The 20052-nt window shown below is 34.6% G+C and overlaps 1 protein-coding gene across 2 annotated transcripts in view; it reads right to left on the reverse strand.

Annotated features, from left to right (window-relative positions):
* DNAJC1 (DnaJ heat shock protein family (Hsp40) member C1) overlaps positions 1-20052 on the reverse strand; it is a 260138-nt gene that overhangs the window by 147292 nt on the left and 92794 nt on the right. Inside the window, exons 3-6 of one of the 2 annotated variants that reach the window (XM_069086286.1) lie at positions 19885-19931; positions 13658-13823; positions 12552-12649; positions 11335-11428 (exon numbers count right to left, since the gene is read on the reverse strand). In XM_069086286.1, the coding sequence (XP_068942387.1) occupies positions 11335-11428; positions 12552-12649; positions 13658-13823; positions 19885-19931 (405 nt within the window). The remainder of the gene's footprint in view (positions 1-11334; positions 11429-12551; positions 12650-13657; positions 13824-19884; positions 19932-20052) is intronic. The other variant, XM_069086287.1, reaches the window with a different exon arrangement.

A 20052-nucleotide genomic window follows, 5' to 3' on the forward strand; every position in this document is an offset into this window, starting at 1 on the left:
GAGAGAGAGAGAGAGAGAGAGAGAGAGAGAGAGAGAGAGATGGTCATCTTCTACTTGGTTGGTTGCTCTGTCCTCCCATGGAAGAAGAACTGAAATACTACTTGCTCCCTCACAGGGGCAGACCCGAAGTCAATATCCTGTTCAGGTTCAAAGTTGGGACAAAAAGTTTCCTTAGCTCAGACATGTCAAGGATGGGCTTCTATACCCAGCCTCCCACTTCTTATGGAAATGAGTCTGTTCAGCAGGGCAGGGTGTGGAGATTCTCAGGTTTTTCTGGAATCAACCAAGTGAGAAGGGCCCTGACTCCAGACAGTGGGATCTTTTAAATTCCTAGGAGACCAGGAAGTCATCATTAATACAACCTTAGGCACCAGGAAGTGTTATCAAGGGAGGTATAGCTTGAGTCTGGCCACCCCAGGTCAATCAAATTCCCAATTTGTGGCCTTTAAGGAAAAAAAAATCTATTTTGATCCATGTTGGAGGGAGGGTGGTGAGAAGTCCTAATGGGTACTGGTTTTATCACATTCCCGACCACCAATTCCAGACTTTCCTCTCTGCCACTATCACACAGCAACCTCTCCTTTTTTGAGGTTTGTCCTGTCATCCTGTATCAAGTGGTCTGTAGTAAATATCTGTTCTTGCTAGGATCACCCAGAATCTGGGTCACTGTTCCTTCCTCCTCAAGTTGTTTTAATACTTGGCTTATCCCACGTCATCACTCCAACCTCTGCCTTCATACTTGATGAGTTTCTCATATACATATATATATATGATGTCATATATGTATTTCATGTACATACTGATGTCTCCTCAAATACCCTGACCTCCCAGGTTATCAGTTCCCATATCTATCCCACAACTTCGCTCTCACTATCATCCATAACTTTGTCACTAACATGATTTTAACCCCCTGAAGTTCCCTTGTCTAATCATCAGCTCTTCTGCCCATTCACCTTGGCTGCATCCTTTAGTTCCTGTTCTGTCCTTCTTTGCTACACAGAGTTCATCTGTTCTACAGCACACTGTTTTCCACTCTTGCCCTAGTATTTTCATGCCCTCCCATCTCTAGCCTATCTAGGACCATTCCTATCACCTGCCTTCTTGACTTGGATGCCTGAGCCGATGAATGCAGAGTTCATGTCTCTACTCACCCCCAATCTTTCTTATTAGTGCTGAGGGCACCCCCATCTTTTGCAGTCACTCCAATCAGTGATCCCAAAGTCATCTTTGCCTCTTCTTCCTCCCCCCTCTGCACTCCCATATCCAATCAGTTACCAAGTCTATTCAGCCTCCATGACATCTCATTTCATCTTCTTCTCTACAGTCACAACCCTAGTTCAGGCTCTCCTCACTTCTCAACTGAACTGCTCTAAGTGTCTCATAGGAACTTAGATTTAGATTAGAACTAGAAAGTACCCCAGAGGTCAGCTAGTCCAACCCCCTCATTTAGAGATCAAGAAATGGAGACCAGTGAAGAAAAATTACTTGCACAGGGCATCAGAGTATAAATGGAACAGCTTCCTAATTAGTTTCCTTTCCTTCTAGTCTCTCCCCCTTCATCCATCCTTCACAAGCTAACATAGGTCTGATTATCCCTATTCAAAAATCTCTAATAGCATCCTGCTGTCTCTAGGACAAAATACAAACTCCTCATCTCAGCATTTAAAACTCTCTAGAAGTTGGCCCCCACCTTGACATTTCATAGTATTTCCTTTCAGGAAATCTGTTCTCAATAACCTGGCCATGCCTGGCCAAGCCACTCCTTCCTTGACTCCTGACTCCTTCCCCATGCTCTGTGCATTTCCACAAGTCATGTGCCATTTCACAAACACGCTCTCTCCTCATCTTGGCTTTTCACCATCCTTGCCTTCTTTCAAGGCTCAGTGCTGGATCCAAGTTCTGGTCTCTCCCCAGTCAGTGCTTGCTTCCTCCTTGCTTTTCCTCACCCTATGTATGTGCTCATGAAGAGGCTAATGCTTTCTAGACAGTCTTTTACCTCCAGGCACTTTCTTGACTTATCTTTCCACTGTCAAAAAACCCTTCTATTATTATTTTGTCCCAGAAGCTAGAAAGATCCTCTGTTTGCTTGCCATATCAAGTCTGAACTCCTCTGCCTGATTTGAGAATGCCCTTTCCTTTCCCCACCTAGTCAAATACTACCCAAGCTAAGCTCTGTCTAACCCTCACCTTCTTCAAGGACTCCACTCTATCACCTCTCCACTTTCAACAACATTACATTGACAGTCAACATCACATAATTAAGCATTTGTTTCCTTTTGGTTCAAAAATGCTGGTTCTGTCTAAGTAGATGGCAAACTTCTCTAAGGCACAGGCTATGCCAAATACTCCACTGGTGTCTCTTAACTACAGCTGGCAGTGTGCTATAGTCTCTATGGTGTTAACAAGTCCAGATGACCAGGATTTGAAGCTAGCCTCATATATTCCCTAGCTATGACTTTATCTCTCTGAGCCTTAATTTCCTCATTTATAAAAGGGGAATGACAATAGCAACTAACTAGAAGGGTTTTTATGAGGGTTAAATGAGAAAATATATGTAAAGTACTTTGCAACTACATAAGCACAGTAAGTTAGGTATACCGTATATCAGGTGCTTGATAAATGCTTATTTGATTAAATTAGACCTTAACATTTTACTTCTCTTTCTGCTTAAATGTCTGATATGACCCATAAAAATGTCCAGTTCCCTAATAAATTCTTCCACCTGTGTTGGGGTGGGGTGGTAGTACAGAGGCCAGTGCAAGGGGGAGGGCTGAGGACAGAACAATGCCATGGACTATGGAAGTGGCATCAGAGGACAATCCAACCACATTGTGCAGTTGTTCCATCTAAACCTCAGACAGATTGCCTTTTCTTCCTGTGGGAATTTTGGCTGGGAAGAAACACGGGTTCCTGGTGTTGCAGCACCACGGTCATAGGATGGGTAGGGGTAGGGGCTGCATGCATAAGGAAGTGTGAGCTCTCTAACAGGCCAGTAGAGGATCTTGAGGCATGAGGCCAGTGGTTTACAAATTGCCAAAGGAGGAAGCTACTCCTCTGGGGCAAATTCCCAGTAGCCTCATGTTAGGCACAACTCCATTCTCTGCTTCCATGAGAAGTTTGTGGCATAAAGCTGAATAGGTAGTTACACTGAACCAATTTTTAACCCCTACCTCAATGGCGGTTGGAAGGAGAAAACAGAACACGACACTGGCTGGGAATGATACATATGTTGTGACTCTGGAATTGTACTGAAGTTGTGTAAATGATTAGGCAATGAATGAAGTTGAGATAGCTGATAACACTGACTAGGAACATCTAAACAAGAACTGAAAGTTTTGTCAAACAAGAGATTATCTCCAATCACTTGTAAAACCTGTGTTTCCTCTGGGACTGATAAAAACGTGAATTTGAACAAATCAAAGACTGATCAGGGGTATAGTTTTGTTTGTTCATGAACAAATGAGGCTTTGAAAACTACACCATCCTAAATGAAAAGAAATGCTATCATGCTAACTTTTAAAAGTGAGTATCCTCCCTGAGATAAAGTAACCACACACACACACACACACACACACACACACACACACACCCCAACAAAGCAAAGTTAAACCTCCTCACTGATCTATTCATACAAAGAATAGCAACATAACTAATGATCAATTCTAAAATCACTAGCCCCCACAAAACTTCATGAAGAAAACAAGGACATGGCTACAGAAGTATCCAGACATCAAATGAGAAGTGGAATTAAAAAAAAAATGATGAATTGTAGCCCTCCTGGGAGAAGTAATGACACGATGCTGGCTTACACAGTGTTTTCCCCAAGGTACACACTATAATGCTTATATAGATTTTTTTTTTTTAAAGCTATGAAGCTCTTTATGGATTGCAATCCCTTCAAAGGCTGAATCAACAAATTTATAAAATAAATATTTATTGAATGCTTTCTAAATGCAAGGTACTATGTTAGGCACTCTAATCTTCTGGATACAAGTTAATAAACATTTTATCTTCCATCATCTCAGCTGACTGAAGGTGACTGGCTTTCTGACTCATATACATGATAAGTTTTTGCCTTCACCGTAGCTCCTCTTCTGTGCCCAAGGAAATTTAGGGGTCCCATTTAAAAAATGAAGGGTTTGGGCTAGATGACACCTAAAGCCCCTTCTAGCTCTAATATTCTATGACTGCATGGTTCAATGGAAATGAAAACTCCTGCACACCCTAACTATATCAATTCTCCTACTGTTCTTCACTTCTGGAAAGTAAGAAAATACAAATGTCTGCCTACAGGAAAGACATTCACATAGAGATTCCAAGGTAAAAATTTTAAAGTACTGAGAGGGAAAAACAGTTTAATTTCTTTTAGCCCTTGGGCTAGTGGGCCTGTGTTAACATGAATACTTGATTTAGGTCACACAAATTTTTCTATGATAGAATTACCATCTTCCTCTAATATTTTAAAGAATAATCTTCTAAATTAATTTCTTAAAATGCATTATAGTGGATTTGTTTATGAAACCTTTTACTTAGGCTTTAGGTCAGTGATATTTAGTACAGTGATTTAGGTACAGTAAACTCTGAGGATCCAGACAGCTTATTCACATTACCAAATGAGCTCTCAACTTCTTCTAATGCAATTCATAAAGGTGATAAAATGTCATCATGACATTCATTATCTCTTGTTTACTTCCCTCTATGCCACAAATGTGGTAGTTTACCTCAGGTTGGTATTTTCCATCAATCTGAGGTGAGAATGTCTATTTTCTACCATGGAATGAGGGATTAGTGCTACAAGAAAGGGGGAAGAATGTTAAGAAGAAGATGCTGGAGAAAGAAGCTAGGCAACTTTCCAGACTCTCTGAAGTTCATTTCAACATGGCTCATTATTTTGTTTGAAATTCAGGTGTCCTTCAATATATAAAACACTAGAGATGCTTTCCTGTAATTATGCTTATATAGACAGATGCTTCATACTAAATTAAATTTTCTCATTGATTTTCTTGTTGGAGGAGTACTAGACTTGGAGTGAGGAGATATATGTCTTTTAGCAATCGCAAGTATAAAAGTTCTCTTTCTGGGGAAGCTCAAATCTTACAGCAGTCCTGTAAGTCTTGAGACAATGGACACTCCCTTGACATGGTAAATAGTATGACCACACCTTCTAGATATCTGAAGCATTTTGCAAATAGTGAAATACTATATGAAGATCAGCTATTGTTATGACTATGATTGTCAGAAATGTGTTCCTATAAAAAATTCGTCATATTTAATAAAAATTAGTTGGTGTAATAGCAAACTTTTCAAAAACAGATTTTTTTGTAACTAGTACAGTGTTATCAGATTATTTTTTTCAGATGAAACTAGTGAGTCAGAAAGACAATTTCTGATATTCTCAATTTCAGTCTTCCATATCAGGTGATAACACAGAAAGTTACAGAGGCAGCGGGTTCTAATACTGTGCCAAATGGGCTGAGAAGCAAAGAATCATTGCCGGAGGTGGCATCATATTTGATGGAAAAAGCAGCCCGTTGAGGGGATGACTTGAAGAATTGAGCCTGAATTTTGCCACCAGACAAGGGAGGAAGTTGTATTATATGTTGTCATATGACTACATCGCTAAGCCCAGTGCTGATTTCACAGTGGAATGGTTCTATACCTCCTTTCCTTGTCTTTCCCTTTGGTTATAAATAGTGTCACAATTTCTCTTTGGACTACTTATGGTGGCGCTTACCACTTAACACTAAATACAAAGTTGATTTATTTTATCTCACTGATGTGAGCTATCCAGTGTATCATGGTGTTCCCCAGGAGAAGGATGGTCATAGGAATAGTACGGTATAATGGATAAGTGGAGAGAGACATTTGGCTTTGGGGTCAGGAAGACCTGGATTCAAGTCCTGTCTCTGACACACGGTGGTTGTGTAAGCCCAGACAAGTCATTTATCCTCTCACTGCCCTGGGAACTAAGTTGTAGAAAAGATACCTATTTTTATTGATAGCCAAAGTTCTTCACTCGGAGTTCTCTTTATCTGGAGCTCCCAATATTAATGAAATGGTAGGCCCAATTATCCTTCACCCCAAATGATCCAAGCTGACATTTAGCTCTCCCCAGTGGGGAGAAAACAGCTAACTATGACAGATTTCCAGCATAGTATGGTGGAACCCAACTGGATTGGGAGTCATAAGATAGGGGTTCTTACACAGCTACTGACTCTGCTACTACCTTAGGGAAATTGCTTAAACTTTTGAGGCCTCCTTTCCCCAGCTATAAAATACATTGGTTGAATCTGACTCTTTAGAATTCCTTCCAGCTCTAACATTTTGTTAACATGAGATGCATCTAGCATAACCTCCCACTCAATGTCGGAAGGCTTTTGAGAGTATCCCTTGTAAAGGATCTCCCAAGGCAGTCAAGTGCATTATTGGTGAGTTTTAACTCCTTGGAATTTCTTATTTTTTGACTTTTTTGATCCATTTTAACACTGGTTTTGTATCTAAAATAACAATTCCTCATTTGGAATGTCTATCACTTGTACTCAATGTCATCTTTTCAGAGAATGGGAAGACTTTGCCCTTAGTCTTTTGCTTTCTTCTATATCAACGATCCTAAAAGCCCAGATCAGCTTCTTAATCTTTCCTTGCCTTTGTCCCTCATGGCTATAAAATGGGGATACAAACATTTGTTGGTCTTTTAAAAAGTTATTACAGTATTTTGCATAACCTTTTGGGCACTCCCCTTTTTTGCTTAGAAAATTATTGCTGAGTTTGGAGGAAGTCAGGCAGGCTAGTTTCCTTCTAATGCTTCTCAGTCCACAGTAGGTCATTCATTTGCTAATTATCCATGAGTGTTTTGTTTGTTTGGGTCCAAACCAGTGGAAGGAAAGGACAGAGAAAGAAATGGCCCTAATGGCAACGGAGTCGTTGCATGTCCTTAGTAATAGTCACAATGTGAGAAGCATGGTGGTAAAAGGGGGCTTTTTGTTTCTGAATCTTAATAAAGCACAGAATATTTTAAGGGGAAGAGCTATTATAACCTAGTGAGGAACCTGTTCCAAGATAATTCTTATAGTCAGTTCTTTCCACAAAACTATAGCTGTGGCTAGAAGGGACTGAAATGCTTTGTTATTGTTCAGTGATTTCAGTCACATCAGACTCTTTGTGACCCCATTTGGGGTTTTCTTAACAAAGATACTAGAGTGGTTTGCCATTTTCTTCTCCAGCTGATTTTACAGATGAGGAAACTGAGGTAAGCAGGGTTAAGTGACTTGCCCAGGGTCACACAACTAGGAAGTGTTTGAGGCTGGATTTGAACTCATGAAGATGAGTTCCTGATTCCAAGCCCACATCACACTGCGCCACCTAGCTTCCAAGCAGTAACAAATCTGTTATTTAACCTCAACTGGGCTCTTATTGCAGCAAGGCAATTCTTCTTACATCCCCTAAATCTGCTCCCTCTACCATACTGAGCAGCTACCCACTGTAGTGGATAGGGAACTGGACGTGGAGCCAGGAGGACCTGAGTTTAAATACCGCCTCTGATACTTACTACTTCAGCATATTATATAATGTCTCTCCATCAAAGTCTCTTCATCTGTAAAATGTGTGTAATAATAGTCTTAAGAGCACCTTCCTCATGGGATTCATAGGAGGATCAAATGAGATCATGTATACAAAGGGCTTGGCAAACCTGAAAGGATCATATAAATATAATCTATTATTCTTATCCTATTACCTTATCACCTCTTTCATTTGAAGCACATGTGAGACATACACAAAGGCAGCAAAAATGATATGCTCTAATACCTATGCCTTTAGGTCTCCATTGATCTATACATTTTTAAAAGTCTTCCCAAATCTCAGAGGCTATCTAGCATAACTTCCTAATTTTACAAATGAGAAACTGAGGTCCACGGAATTTAAGTGACCTACTCAAGGTCATACGAGTAGTATACAGGTAAGATTTGAACCTGGGACCCAAATTACGAAGTCAGTGGTCTTTCCCTTAGGATCCTGCCTTTTTCAAACTATAGATCAGTGCTAGATGTGAGGATGACTTTCCCAGAATGTTAGAGGAGGGTATGTGTATATTTACTCTGGCTTTATCTGGAATGGGCTTAGGGATTTCTAGGATAATTTATCCATTTTCCCTCCCTGCAGGATATTTATTCTATAAATATAGGGTGCAAATGTTTTGCCGCCTAATGTTCTGATTTTGTTTTATTTTAACGTCTATTGTAGATTTTCACATTTTTTCAAAATGTCAATAATGTCCTAAATGGGAGTAACTGTCTATGTGATACTTTTTGTATATAGCACCAAGCATTCCTCAAAATCCAGTTCCAATGTTATCTCCCCCAAAAGACATTCCTTAAACCTGGACATGTGGAAGTGACTTCTTGTCTCCTGGATTTCTAAAAGACCAGTCTTCATGTACTGTCCTATACTGTAATTATATATATATATATATATATATATATATATGTATACACACACACACACACACACATATATATATACTTTACATTCTTTATAGATTGCAAACTCGTGTAGGGAAAGGGCTATGTTTTATTTCTCTTTCAATCCTCCAGCATCTAGAAGGAAAAAAAAAATACCACCTTGCCCCACAGTTAACCCTTGACAAATATCTGAGGAATGAATCACCTGAGTTTTTGTTTCAAACGATGAGGCAGCCACAGGGAACTAGTCCCCTTGGAACTTCAGTGAGAAAGCAGTCAAACAAGGTGGAAGGTGTGACTGAGCAGCATAAGCTTTTCTGCCTATATTAACCAAAGAATTTGACTTTCTTGAATGATGGTAATAGTTAATGCCATTACTATTAGCAATCACGGTGGTGAGGGTAAAAGATGAGAATGGAAGGGACTAAAGTATCTGTATTAATCTGTTGAGGGTAGGGCTAGGATGAAAAGGACTGGATATAGGTGACAGTTACTGCCTGGTTCTCAAACAGTTATCTCTAGCTTTGCTTCTGAACCAATGACTAGAAATTTGCATAGAGGAATATCAATAAATAATGAGATAGAGCTTTGTCCATGTGACTCCTCCCTTCAAAGAATTTTATATATTATCTCATTTTATCCTCATCTGATTTTTTAATTAAAGCAGATTTTATAAGAGCATTAGATAAAGCATTCTTACAAAGCAGGTAAGGCACATAATGTGCATTCCCAATACTCTCATTTTTAGAGCTAAAAAAAATGGAAGGGAAAATTGGAGAAGTTCACTCTTGACTGAAGGAAAAAGGCAAAATTTAGACTAAGTCGCAACTGTTCAGTATCCTGTTTCTTTTTACCAGTTCTACAAAAATCAGTTCAAAATATTTGTTTATTACTATAGGATGGCCCAAAATCTTGGTGCAGTTTTAAGCTATGAAACTTTTACCATACCACCTACACGTTGCTGTGCGATGAGTAACAGAAATAGGAATTTAGTTTCCAAATAATGAATTAAATAATCAAAGTCTGGTAAACCTAAAACTTAATTAAAAGCAAATTCAAAGTTTTCTTAGGTGTCAATTAAAGGAAAATGCTTAGAAATAAAAATTATGTTTACAAGGTTTTAGTGACCCATCGCATATATTCTAAAATCTGAATACCAGAGAAACATAAAAAAAGACCAAAACTTTGAAGATCAGAGATACCTTTAAAGTCCAAGAAAATATGACTACTGAATGGAGAAAAACAAGTCATCAACATAAGGTATTTATTACTCGGTATCTAAATTTATACTTTACAGATACCCCCCTAACTTTTGTTTATAGCAAAGCACAACAGTTCCTAGCATGTGGTTTTAGTTACCACTGGGAGACAATCTTAAAATAATGAATTGCAAATCCAAACCTACATGATGTATTAGTTTCATCTGGGTTAATTACTCTGTAGCATTTGGTTGTATCATTCCTCAGTGTTAACCAGGCAGCATGTAAATTCTACAAATTGGATTTAATTTCAAATTACTTATAAGTGAAGATCATAAAGAAGGTATTAGAATTGACCTTTGTGACATTCTATTTATGGTATCTCCTTATGGACTATATTGTTTATACTCTGCTACTGTCTACTGTCTAGATGTTATGCTGACAAAAATTATTCAGACGTACAACATAAGAGCTGACCTTAAATTCTTTTTTTGTCTTCCCTCTTTTGTGACTACATTGGAAAAAAAAATGCACATGCTCTTCTCCCTTCCTATTAATTCACCTTTTTAGGTATCACTATAAAAATAAGTTTTCCCATAAAATACATTTATAAAAAAACTAAAAAAAAAATTAAAAATAATTAACTGCAAAAAATTCCTATTTTTCTCACTAATTCTGCGCCATCCTAAGACAATTATTAGCTATGAGGATGAATGGCAGACATTGGAAAAGAATATCTCCCAATCTAGAAACTTGTTAAACATTTTAAGCTCTATTTTCTCAACTAGGAAATTTTGGTGAAAAGTAGGGGAAGAAACGAGTGTAAGAAGTCATAGAAGTCAACAGTTTCCTTAGATAATTACATATGGAGAAAATCTTTGAAATGTGAATATCGAGGAGGCATACATCTGCAGTGGGTGGACATTAACTTACTTAACATAAATATAGCAAATATAAATATGATTTTCTGATAAGAAACATTTTCCAAAGAGATTCATAAAAGTGACCAAACTCAAAGCTTCTTACAGGCTTATATTGATATTGCTCAAACAAACACACAAACGCAAGATACAAATTCAGTATTGGTTTGAGATGGTGAAAATATTAAACTCTGTGGCAGACCCCTATAAGATCAATTCTATAAAAGAAAGGCTTTCTGTTGGTTCACCAAAAAGCTAGCAGTTCCAGAAGCCAGTACAAGAAGATAAAAATGTCTCTCACTCACCTGAAAAAAACACTCCTGCTATTTTCCCATTTCCTTTTAAATTTATATAATAACAAAAACAACAGAAGCTTTTGCAGAATTGTACAGATTAGTGAGTAAAATATTTAAAAAGTGAAACTAAAGTCTTAATTGCTGAATAATTGGTAATAAAGTATTATAGTCTTGCTTTTTTTCATTAAGTATACTCTAAATTATATACTATGTGATAATTATAATTTTCTTTGCATGTATTTTGTATATATCCACATAGTAATCTTTTTTATGTTTAAGGTATGATGAAAATTTGAAAAAAATTTAAAAATATAACAAAACCACATGGAAGTTATATAAAAAACAGTGATTTTAATTAGGAATGTATGTAGAAGATTCAATAAAACAAGCATGAATACTGATAATTAAAATGAAAGAATCAAATATGTATATAGAATAGAGAAAGAAAGGTGACTTTTACCTGTATTAGTTGAGGCAGAGCTTTTAAAGTCAGGCAGAACCAAATTCCCAGCTTGCATGGGAGCAAATCATGCCACTGTGGTTTCATTAGCAATCTAAAGTAAATAAAGTTTTCTTTTAAAAATAGTAAAGCCAAGAGAACCAGTAGGTAAATGGAATGTTTTAGTAAAAGGTCAAGTTTTCCCTGAATACAAACAATATTGAAACATCAAACAGTATTAATGAAATATCAAACAGTATGAATCTTCCTTAAAATGTTATGACCAATAATAAAATAAAACTTGGTTTACATTTATCAGATTAACTTGCTTCTTGATACAAAATACAGTAAATAAAGCAAATACAATAAATAGAGCAAGTTAATCCAGGATTGAGATTTTAAGGCAGGTAGCCTCTTATCATTTTATAAAGATAAAGAACAAAAACCTTCTCTCTAACCTGGGCTTTTCATCACTTCTAGAAAATGAATTCTTAAACCTTATGATTACTTCAGCTAAAAAAGACTAACCATCACCAAAATGTTCACAAGTGCTGACAACCAGATATGAAGACTGTAGCATAAACAAACCAATACATAAAAATTAATGTCATTTGCAGTTCACTGAAGCATTACTCACTGATGTCATCAGACTAGAAGACAAGCAGAGTAGACTCTGATCTCTATTCCACATTGATCCAGTTCATGCCCCTGCTGGGTGAACTATTTAAACCCTTTATTTCTTTCTATGAATCAATAGAAGAAATGGTGGTATCTTTTAGAATTTACTGAATGTCACTCCCTCCCTACATCACTTCAGAACTGAACAGGAAGGACAGAATTTTCCCACTAAGGCTCTATTTCTAGAGTTTGTTAAACATGAGTCTGGCTTAACATTAAGATAAACCCTTATCAGTTTCACCATCAAATACAAAAATAATTTGTTTTCCATATAGGAGAAAACAGGTATGTAACATGCTCCTGGAGTTTTACATATTAGCCTCACTCATGAATCTACAACAGACATATACTTGTAATATTTTACTGACCATCACTTCTCTATAAACAAAGCTGGAGCTCTTCAAAGGTTGAACAGGCTGCCTTTAGGTATACACATATAAGTACTTATTATCAAGAGGCTGAACACTTAAAACATTACGGGCAGTTTCTTTTAAAACAGAAGTTGTATAACATATCAAAGACATACTCTAAAATCATGAAGCATTTATGCAGGCTCCCACCTTTCATGTTTCTCTAGAGCAGTAAGTTTCCCTTCATCCGCACTCTTGTTTCCTGCCTTTTTCTTCTTTTCTCTCTTTTTTTTGCTAAGCAGTTCATCCTTAACATATAAAGAATTATGGTTACAGGTTATCATTAACACGGACTCTCTGAATGTTACTGGGACTCTTCTGTGAAGGGTAAACATTACAGAGTAGCATTTATGCAAATGTATGTAGGGTCCTACATGATTAAGTAAAATCATCTCTCTTTAACAATAACTGTTGCCATGGTATCCAGTCCTTAAACACACATGAAGTCCACCTCTGTCAGTCATGTGTATCTCCATAGCAATCAAAGTTTTCTAAGAAGAAAAAGCATTCAACTTGTCTTTTCTCATTCATCAACTTTAATAATGTCGCTTCAACAAGAAGGAGTAAACAAATGCTAATGCATGAATACTGTTTAAACTATATTTTATTATTTTATATTTTATAAATAAAAATCCATAGAAGAATATAACTAGATAGAAGGATTCCAGACTAAATTGGGAATAAATTAGTACCTTGCTTTTTGACTTTAAACCAAATAGGCTCTGGAGATTGTTAAATTATATTTAAGTCAAATTTGTGACTTAGTTAAAAAAAAACAAACAAACTAAAATGCAGTATTCAATGTGCTGTGACATAAGGAATGTCTAAAATAATATTTAAGGATTAAAAACATAATAATGGGAGAAATGTTTATTTTTGCTTCAGTGGTTAAATTTGTGAAAACAAGACATCTTTTCTATCTTCTAATAAGCCATATCTCAAGACTTCTGGTGGATAGCAAGTCTTTAATTATAAATTAAATGCAAAATATCATTTTAAAATTATTATTCTTAATTGTAAGGAACATAAGATTTCTTCTTAAATCATTGATTCTGGAACATATCAAATATTGTAATGAATTTTGAAAACAAAAACATTTAGAATATATATATATGTAATATATATGTTTAAATCCTCAAGCATTAGCAACACACTTTCTGAAATTCTATTCACATGCATGTATATATATATGTATACATACGCACACACATATATATTGAAGACTATAGATCATCTGATTTATTACCAATACTTACCAGCTGTTTTTCCAGGTAGATTGACCAAACCACCGCATAATGGCCCACTGTGAGAATAATGAACAAGAGTAATGCCAGCTCAGCATTGCTCATTTTTCTCACCCGCCTGTAGTAGAATACAGGCTGTCGCCAATCTGGTAGTCCATTGATCAGAATATCATCATACCTATAGTAGCAAATATAAGAGGCTTTCATGAGGAATTCACAATTAGAACAACGACATAAACAAAACATCAACTGTACCAGCATTTAAAAGGGGGTTAAGAATGACTCCAAAATCTATACAAATGACCTAGAGGTGGAAAACCAACATTATGTTCCTTACTTCAGTTTTAGACAACAGTTAAAGCTTCACACCAACACAACATGCCATGGATTTAAACTCTGGCTATAAAAAGGTGCTAAGTCTTCTGCTCCTATAGCACCCCCAAATGATGGACTCATGTAATGACACCTGCACTAAATGAACCATATGTTCTACCTGCCTATCATAGTCAGTGGTAAAGAATACACTATAAAAGTGAGCAACAAAACGCTGAATTTTCTTGTGAAAAACAAGGGCTCTATTTGTTTTCATGAATCATTTATTAAAGTTATAAACCCAATATTAAATGGCTATTATTTTTCTCCTCTTAAGTACTTTTATTTCTACATGAATAACATGGTTCAAGGTTGAAATACTAATTTGTACTATTTCAATTTTTTAATGAGATAAAAGATTATAAATAATTTAAATTCTTTTAGAAAAATTAAAAATTCATAGCTACAAAAATATAATGGTAAATTTTCACTTATGCTCTTTTAATACAATTATATATTTTTTGAAAATATATTTAAAGTTTTTCTTTTCTTTTCTCTTTTTGGATGTGCAAACAACAGGAAAGACTTTTCCTAAATGCATTTAATGAAACTTTCTTGTTGCTGTCTTAAATGGTAGATTTGTACTTTAAAGATTTCAATTCTTTTAAATTTAAATTTACCTGCTGAACAAATACTTTTAAAATTAAAAAAAGAGAAACTTCTAAAATGTAAAACTCCAAATAGTCACATTCAAATACTGTATATTCAAGATACACAACCTGTTAATCTTAATTGAACACAACTCATTAAATATTCTAATCACACCATTTCCAGAATTAAATCTGCACTGAAAGGCCTAATTTGGTGCAACACATTGACCAAAATATTTTAATTAAAAATATTCTGAGTTAGTCGCAGGCCTAATTACAGGAATAGAAATAGGGCCTATATTGTCAGGCAGGTCAGTAGAACTCAGTAGTAGGTTTTTCTCAAGTAAATTGACCGATCTAGGAATAATAGCGCAGCTGCTAAACTGCCAGTCTTGACATGTAAATCAATTTAAATGCAACAACTGCAGTAGCTACTTTGATAGTTATTAAATTGATACCTTGGAGATGTGCTAAAAAAAAATAAAAATCACAAGATTTATTACAGGCAAACTTGTGCTTTTTCATAGAAAAGCAATAATTTTACATGCAATATATATATTTTATTTAACAACTCTAGAAAACTTGACTTTTAGACAAACCTAGATTATTAATAACCCTGTCGCATAAGAATGACCATTGTTCAAAGCAAAAGACATTAATTAGTACTAGAGTTTTTACCAGGCAAATTGTTTAATGCACAAGAGTCTAACAAATTAAAATGCAGTTGTGTACTAGACTGATTATTCAGAATTTGCTGATGTCAATATTTTTAGCAATATTTAAAAATAATATTAGGAAGCATACATTTTATCACAAGATTTATTTTTTTTCATGTAAATGATTCATTTTAAAATCTTGTGATACTTTATCCATTTTAATACAGAAGAAATTTCAGAGAGCAATGGTTTGGTAAAAAGACATCAGAAATTTAAAAGGTATAAAACAAAAACTTCATTTGAATGAAGCCCAAAAAAGTGTTACATCTTGTGTTTAATCTAAATACACTTTCTACACTCTACTTGTAGATTGGTAAAAAAGCTAGGTAAATACAAAACCATTATCAGTAAGTTCCATATGCAATAATTTAAGATAAGAGGAAAAAAACACCAGTTTTAGAAAAAAAATATTTTTTTTATTCTAATATAGTATTTTAAACTATGCTTGAAGAAAAATACTGCTGGTAAGATTCCTAAGCATCAGTAGCTAAATATTTTTTTTATCATATATCACATTGTAATACATACTAACAATATTTATCTTTCTTCACCGTATATAAATCCTATTTAGTGCACAACTAAATTTCAGATAGCAGAATCTAAATGCATTAAACACACTAAACAGTACTAGGTATTTACTAGGCTGCGTCTGCCTCTCTGAACAACAGCCTCTAAGGATTAAGTCTTAGAATCAATGCTCTATTGATTTTACTATCAATGAACATTATGGCTCACACGACTGGCCATTTTAAGGGAAGATAGCTTCTATTATAGCCTACTTTTTAGAATATATGTTGGTAAAAGATAAATCACTGCTTTCATTATAAAGCACTCAAAAAAAAAATAATGGAATCTTTCCCAAAACTGGATCAGGCCAATGTTCCTTAAGTTATTTAGGAAGAAAAAAAAAGTCTTGGTGACATGATGCCAAATTTGAAATGTCACTATATTAGGCTCAAATTTTAAAACTTGTTTTTCACTGTTAGAATATTATACAAATAATGTGTTTTGTTCACTGAATTGTTTAAATGGAGAAGCCAACTGTTGTTAGGAACTAAAGTCAGAAAAAACACATTCAAGAAAATATACACTAGTAAATCTCTTGAGATTGTCTTTATTAAAATACTTATCCAAGTTACTTTGAGATAAATTATCTGAAAGAATACTAACTCCTCAAATGCATTATGAAATATGTAGGGTAATGAGTATTCCATTTCTTTGCTTTTTCTAAAATTTATATGACAAATATCATGCAATAGTACACATCCAATGAGAATGGGTTCCATGATTTAAAATAAAAAAAATAATTATCATCACTCCATGAAACAGTACTTTTTTTGACATAGAAACCACTGGAAAACAAATTCAACTCCTAAAAAAAAATAGCTTTTGGCATTAATAATATATAGTTCTACATTAGGATAGTGTTTGAAAGGTATAGTAATAATTTGATAACCAAAAATAAAAAAAATATTTATCTTAACCAGAAGAAGTTTTATATACTTGTGGAATAATATAATTTTAAATTTTGACAACTTTCATCTAATTTTTGAAAACTAGATGATCCTAACAATGACTTAAATTCTGATTTCTCCATAGTAAGAACTTTTAATTTAAGGATTTTTAAAAAATCCTTTACGAAATTCATGTTTTGAAAGATAGGTAAAATCTGCTTCATTTGAAGTATGAAGGACAGTTAATATACCTAAAGGAATTAGTAGCATCTAATTTTAAAATTCAAATTCACAAAAGGCTCATTTGCTTCTTTAAAAAAAAAAACTGATGAAGATACTTGTAACTGTGGTAAAGGAGTTTGTACTTTCCATATGGTAGATTTAGTATACTTCCTAATTAAAGAGGTGTACATAGAGACTAGTTATTTTCACAAGAATGTTTATTTTGGTTTAACTACTAAACATTTCCTATAATCAAATTTAAGTGAATAAGGTAATAAATAGGGTTCACAAAAAGTTACCATGATTGTCATTTTATTCTTTTAAAATCATATTTCTTTTTTTTAACAAGTGGAAAAGTCAATTATCACAAACATCATGCACTGAAATTAAATAATTAAACAACAAATTAACAACCTTAACTATCATGAATGTAGCAAATAAATACTTATTTTAAAATCTAATAGATGTCACATAAAGGTATATATACATAAATATGTATATATACACACATTCACATTCACAAACTAGTACTCATGTAACTATTTTGTCTCTGGTGGTGGGTGATTATTTCAAACACTAATCAGGCACATAATTTTATAGCATGGAACAGGTAAAAGTTGAAGTTCACCAATTCATCTGTACACAACTTAGTCAAGAATTTCAGAAAGGCTAGTCAATAAATGAAATACAGAAAGCTTTATAAAATTAATATGAAAACTATGGTTTTCTTTTGGTACTTAAGATCTAAAAATAATTTTAAAAATTTTTGTTTAGTTCATGGCTATGTTTTCTTTGAATTAAAAAAAATACAATGCTTCTAACTTCTCTTGAAAATAAAATTATATCTAAGAAAAATGAAATCTGAAGATTGCCCAGAATATAGTTTCTAAAGTTGTTTTTTTCCTCCAGGAACACATTTTCCATCACTTATTGCTAAAGAATGCTTATAACAATGAAATGATTATAATATCAGAAAGCAAACCTTTTAAAATGTAAAACTAACTGCAACTTTGTTTACAAGCAATTACAAGCTTTAGGTAAATTTCTGGGGAGGTAGGTCTCTCCAGTATATTCAAACACTCACAGGTCACCAGTCCTCAGGCACGTGGCTTTCGAGGAGTGATTCTCAGCTTGATTAGTTAAGACTTTTGCCTCAAGGAAAACCAGTTACCAATGAGTTAGTTGTGCCTCAAGGGGTATAAATACTACATCTGTTTGTGTAACTGTCAGTTCCATTTTTCAACCTAGACTCTAACACAAGTGCAAAGGGAACCAATCCTGAAAGAAGACAGAGGAGATGAGTATAAAACTATAGACTCTACTCTAATCTGGATGAAGCACTTTCTGAGTAAGCAATAATATTTTCCTCAAAAGATACCAGCAATATCAGGAATTAAATGAAAACATCATAAAAATGCAACAAAGTTTACTGCCTAACTAATAATAAAACAATTTTTTCTATTAAATTTTTTTCAATGATAATATATATTATGGTAACTTCCAAAGAAAGTATTTTTTTTAAGGCAAAATCTAAAACTAATATTGTCAGAAAACTGAATAAAAATCTCTCTATCAGAATTTTCTGGATCTATTAGACAAATCTGAGAGCTTGTTTGGAGAAACTAATTTACAAAACATGTACAAAATGACCCAAACTCTCTTCTACCCACTTCTAGGACTCTTTCAACATACAATATTATCTCAAAGAAGAAGAATCTTTGCTAATGCATATGGACTAATGCCAGCTGTCCTTATAAAGTCAAGGGGTTTAAGAGAAGATTCGGAAGCCTAGGTCCTCAAATTGACAAAGTGTGAGGTATTCAAATGATTTCTAATAAATTCTGTAGCAAATACCTTAGGAAACAATACATTTCCAGGGGAAAAAAGCCTCCAATAGAAATGTAGAACTTCACACTCATTACTTTATCTTTTCTTTTAGGTGTATTAATGCTTTCAGTGAAAGTTATGGATCATTAGGTTGTTTTTAATACAACTCCAAACTTCTAGCGTCTGCATTTAAAAATCCCACCCCTTTAGACTCAACTATAAACTATTAAAATGCCACATGTGATACTCGGCTTGATTCTAATTTCCATGTAAGGTAAGGCATACACCACAAAGGTGGAAGTGAAGTCTCTTGTGTTCTCTTCTGTTCCAGGTAGCATATACAACTACTACATCAGCACCTTTGAAAGTAGTACAGAAATGACTGTATACTAGCTGCTACTCTTTGCCTGGTCATTTGAATAATCAGCCTTGTTTTCCTCTCAGCTACACCCCCAAACCAGGAAATACAGTGGCTATGGGCAGAGTTATTCTGTTCTTAGGCATGTATATATGTATGTGGTAATGGCAAATAAGGATGAGAAAACTAGAATAAAGAAAAAAATGGATACTGGCAGATCTTACCTACAAGTTTGTTTTCCAACATGAGGTAGAGGGATTAGGCTTGCTATTTTATGGATGAAATAAAACTTATAAGAAAAACAGAATGTCAAAATGCTAAGTCTCCAGAGGGAATACACATAAGTAACAAGTGGGAATTACTATCGACATACAGGCAAAAATAGGTAGTTGTTGAATGCAGATATGGGGTTTTTATTTCCCAAGGCAAAGAGGCATATGCCTGAAGTCTTACTTGATCAAGCCATGACTTGCTAACTTAATGACACATGATGTATTGATATAACTTGGTGAATTAATGAACTCCATTCCAAATGCAAGCTGTTTCCAGTATAATGTTTTTCTATTTAGAAATGAAAATAAGTCACTAACTTGTGAACCATCAAAGTATATATGATGTAATTGATTTTATATGGTCTTATTTTTACAGTAGCTACATGGAACTTAAAAAGTTAAATTTAAAAGTAAAAATAAAAACTCACCTCTGCCTTCGTTCATCATCCTTTAAAACTTCATAAATAGCCACCAACTAAAACAGAAGCATTACTTTAAGGTAAAAATATTCCCAACTACAAGAAATCACTTGTGAGAACAAAGATGCTATCTTACATATACAGAGATAGTATTTCCTTACACATATGTATGAATTT

Source organism: Petaurus breviceps, unplaced genomic scaffold, assembly GCF_028583685.1.
Source record: "Petaurus breviceps papuanus isolate PSGF00001 unplaced genomic scaffold, PetGlider_PUasm1.0 178, whole genome shotgun sequence".
NCBI classification, from domain to species: domain Eukaryota; kingdom Metazoa; phylum Chordata; class Mammalia; order Diprotodontia; family Petauridae; genus Petaurus; species Petaurus breviceps.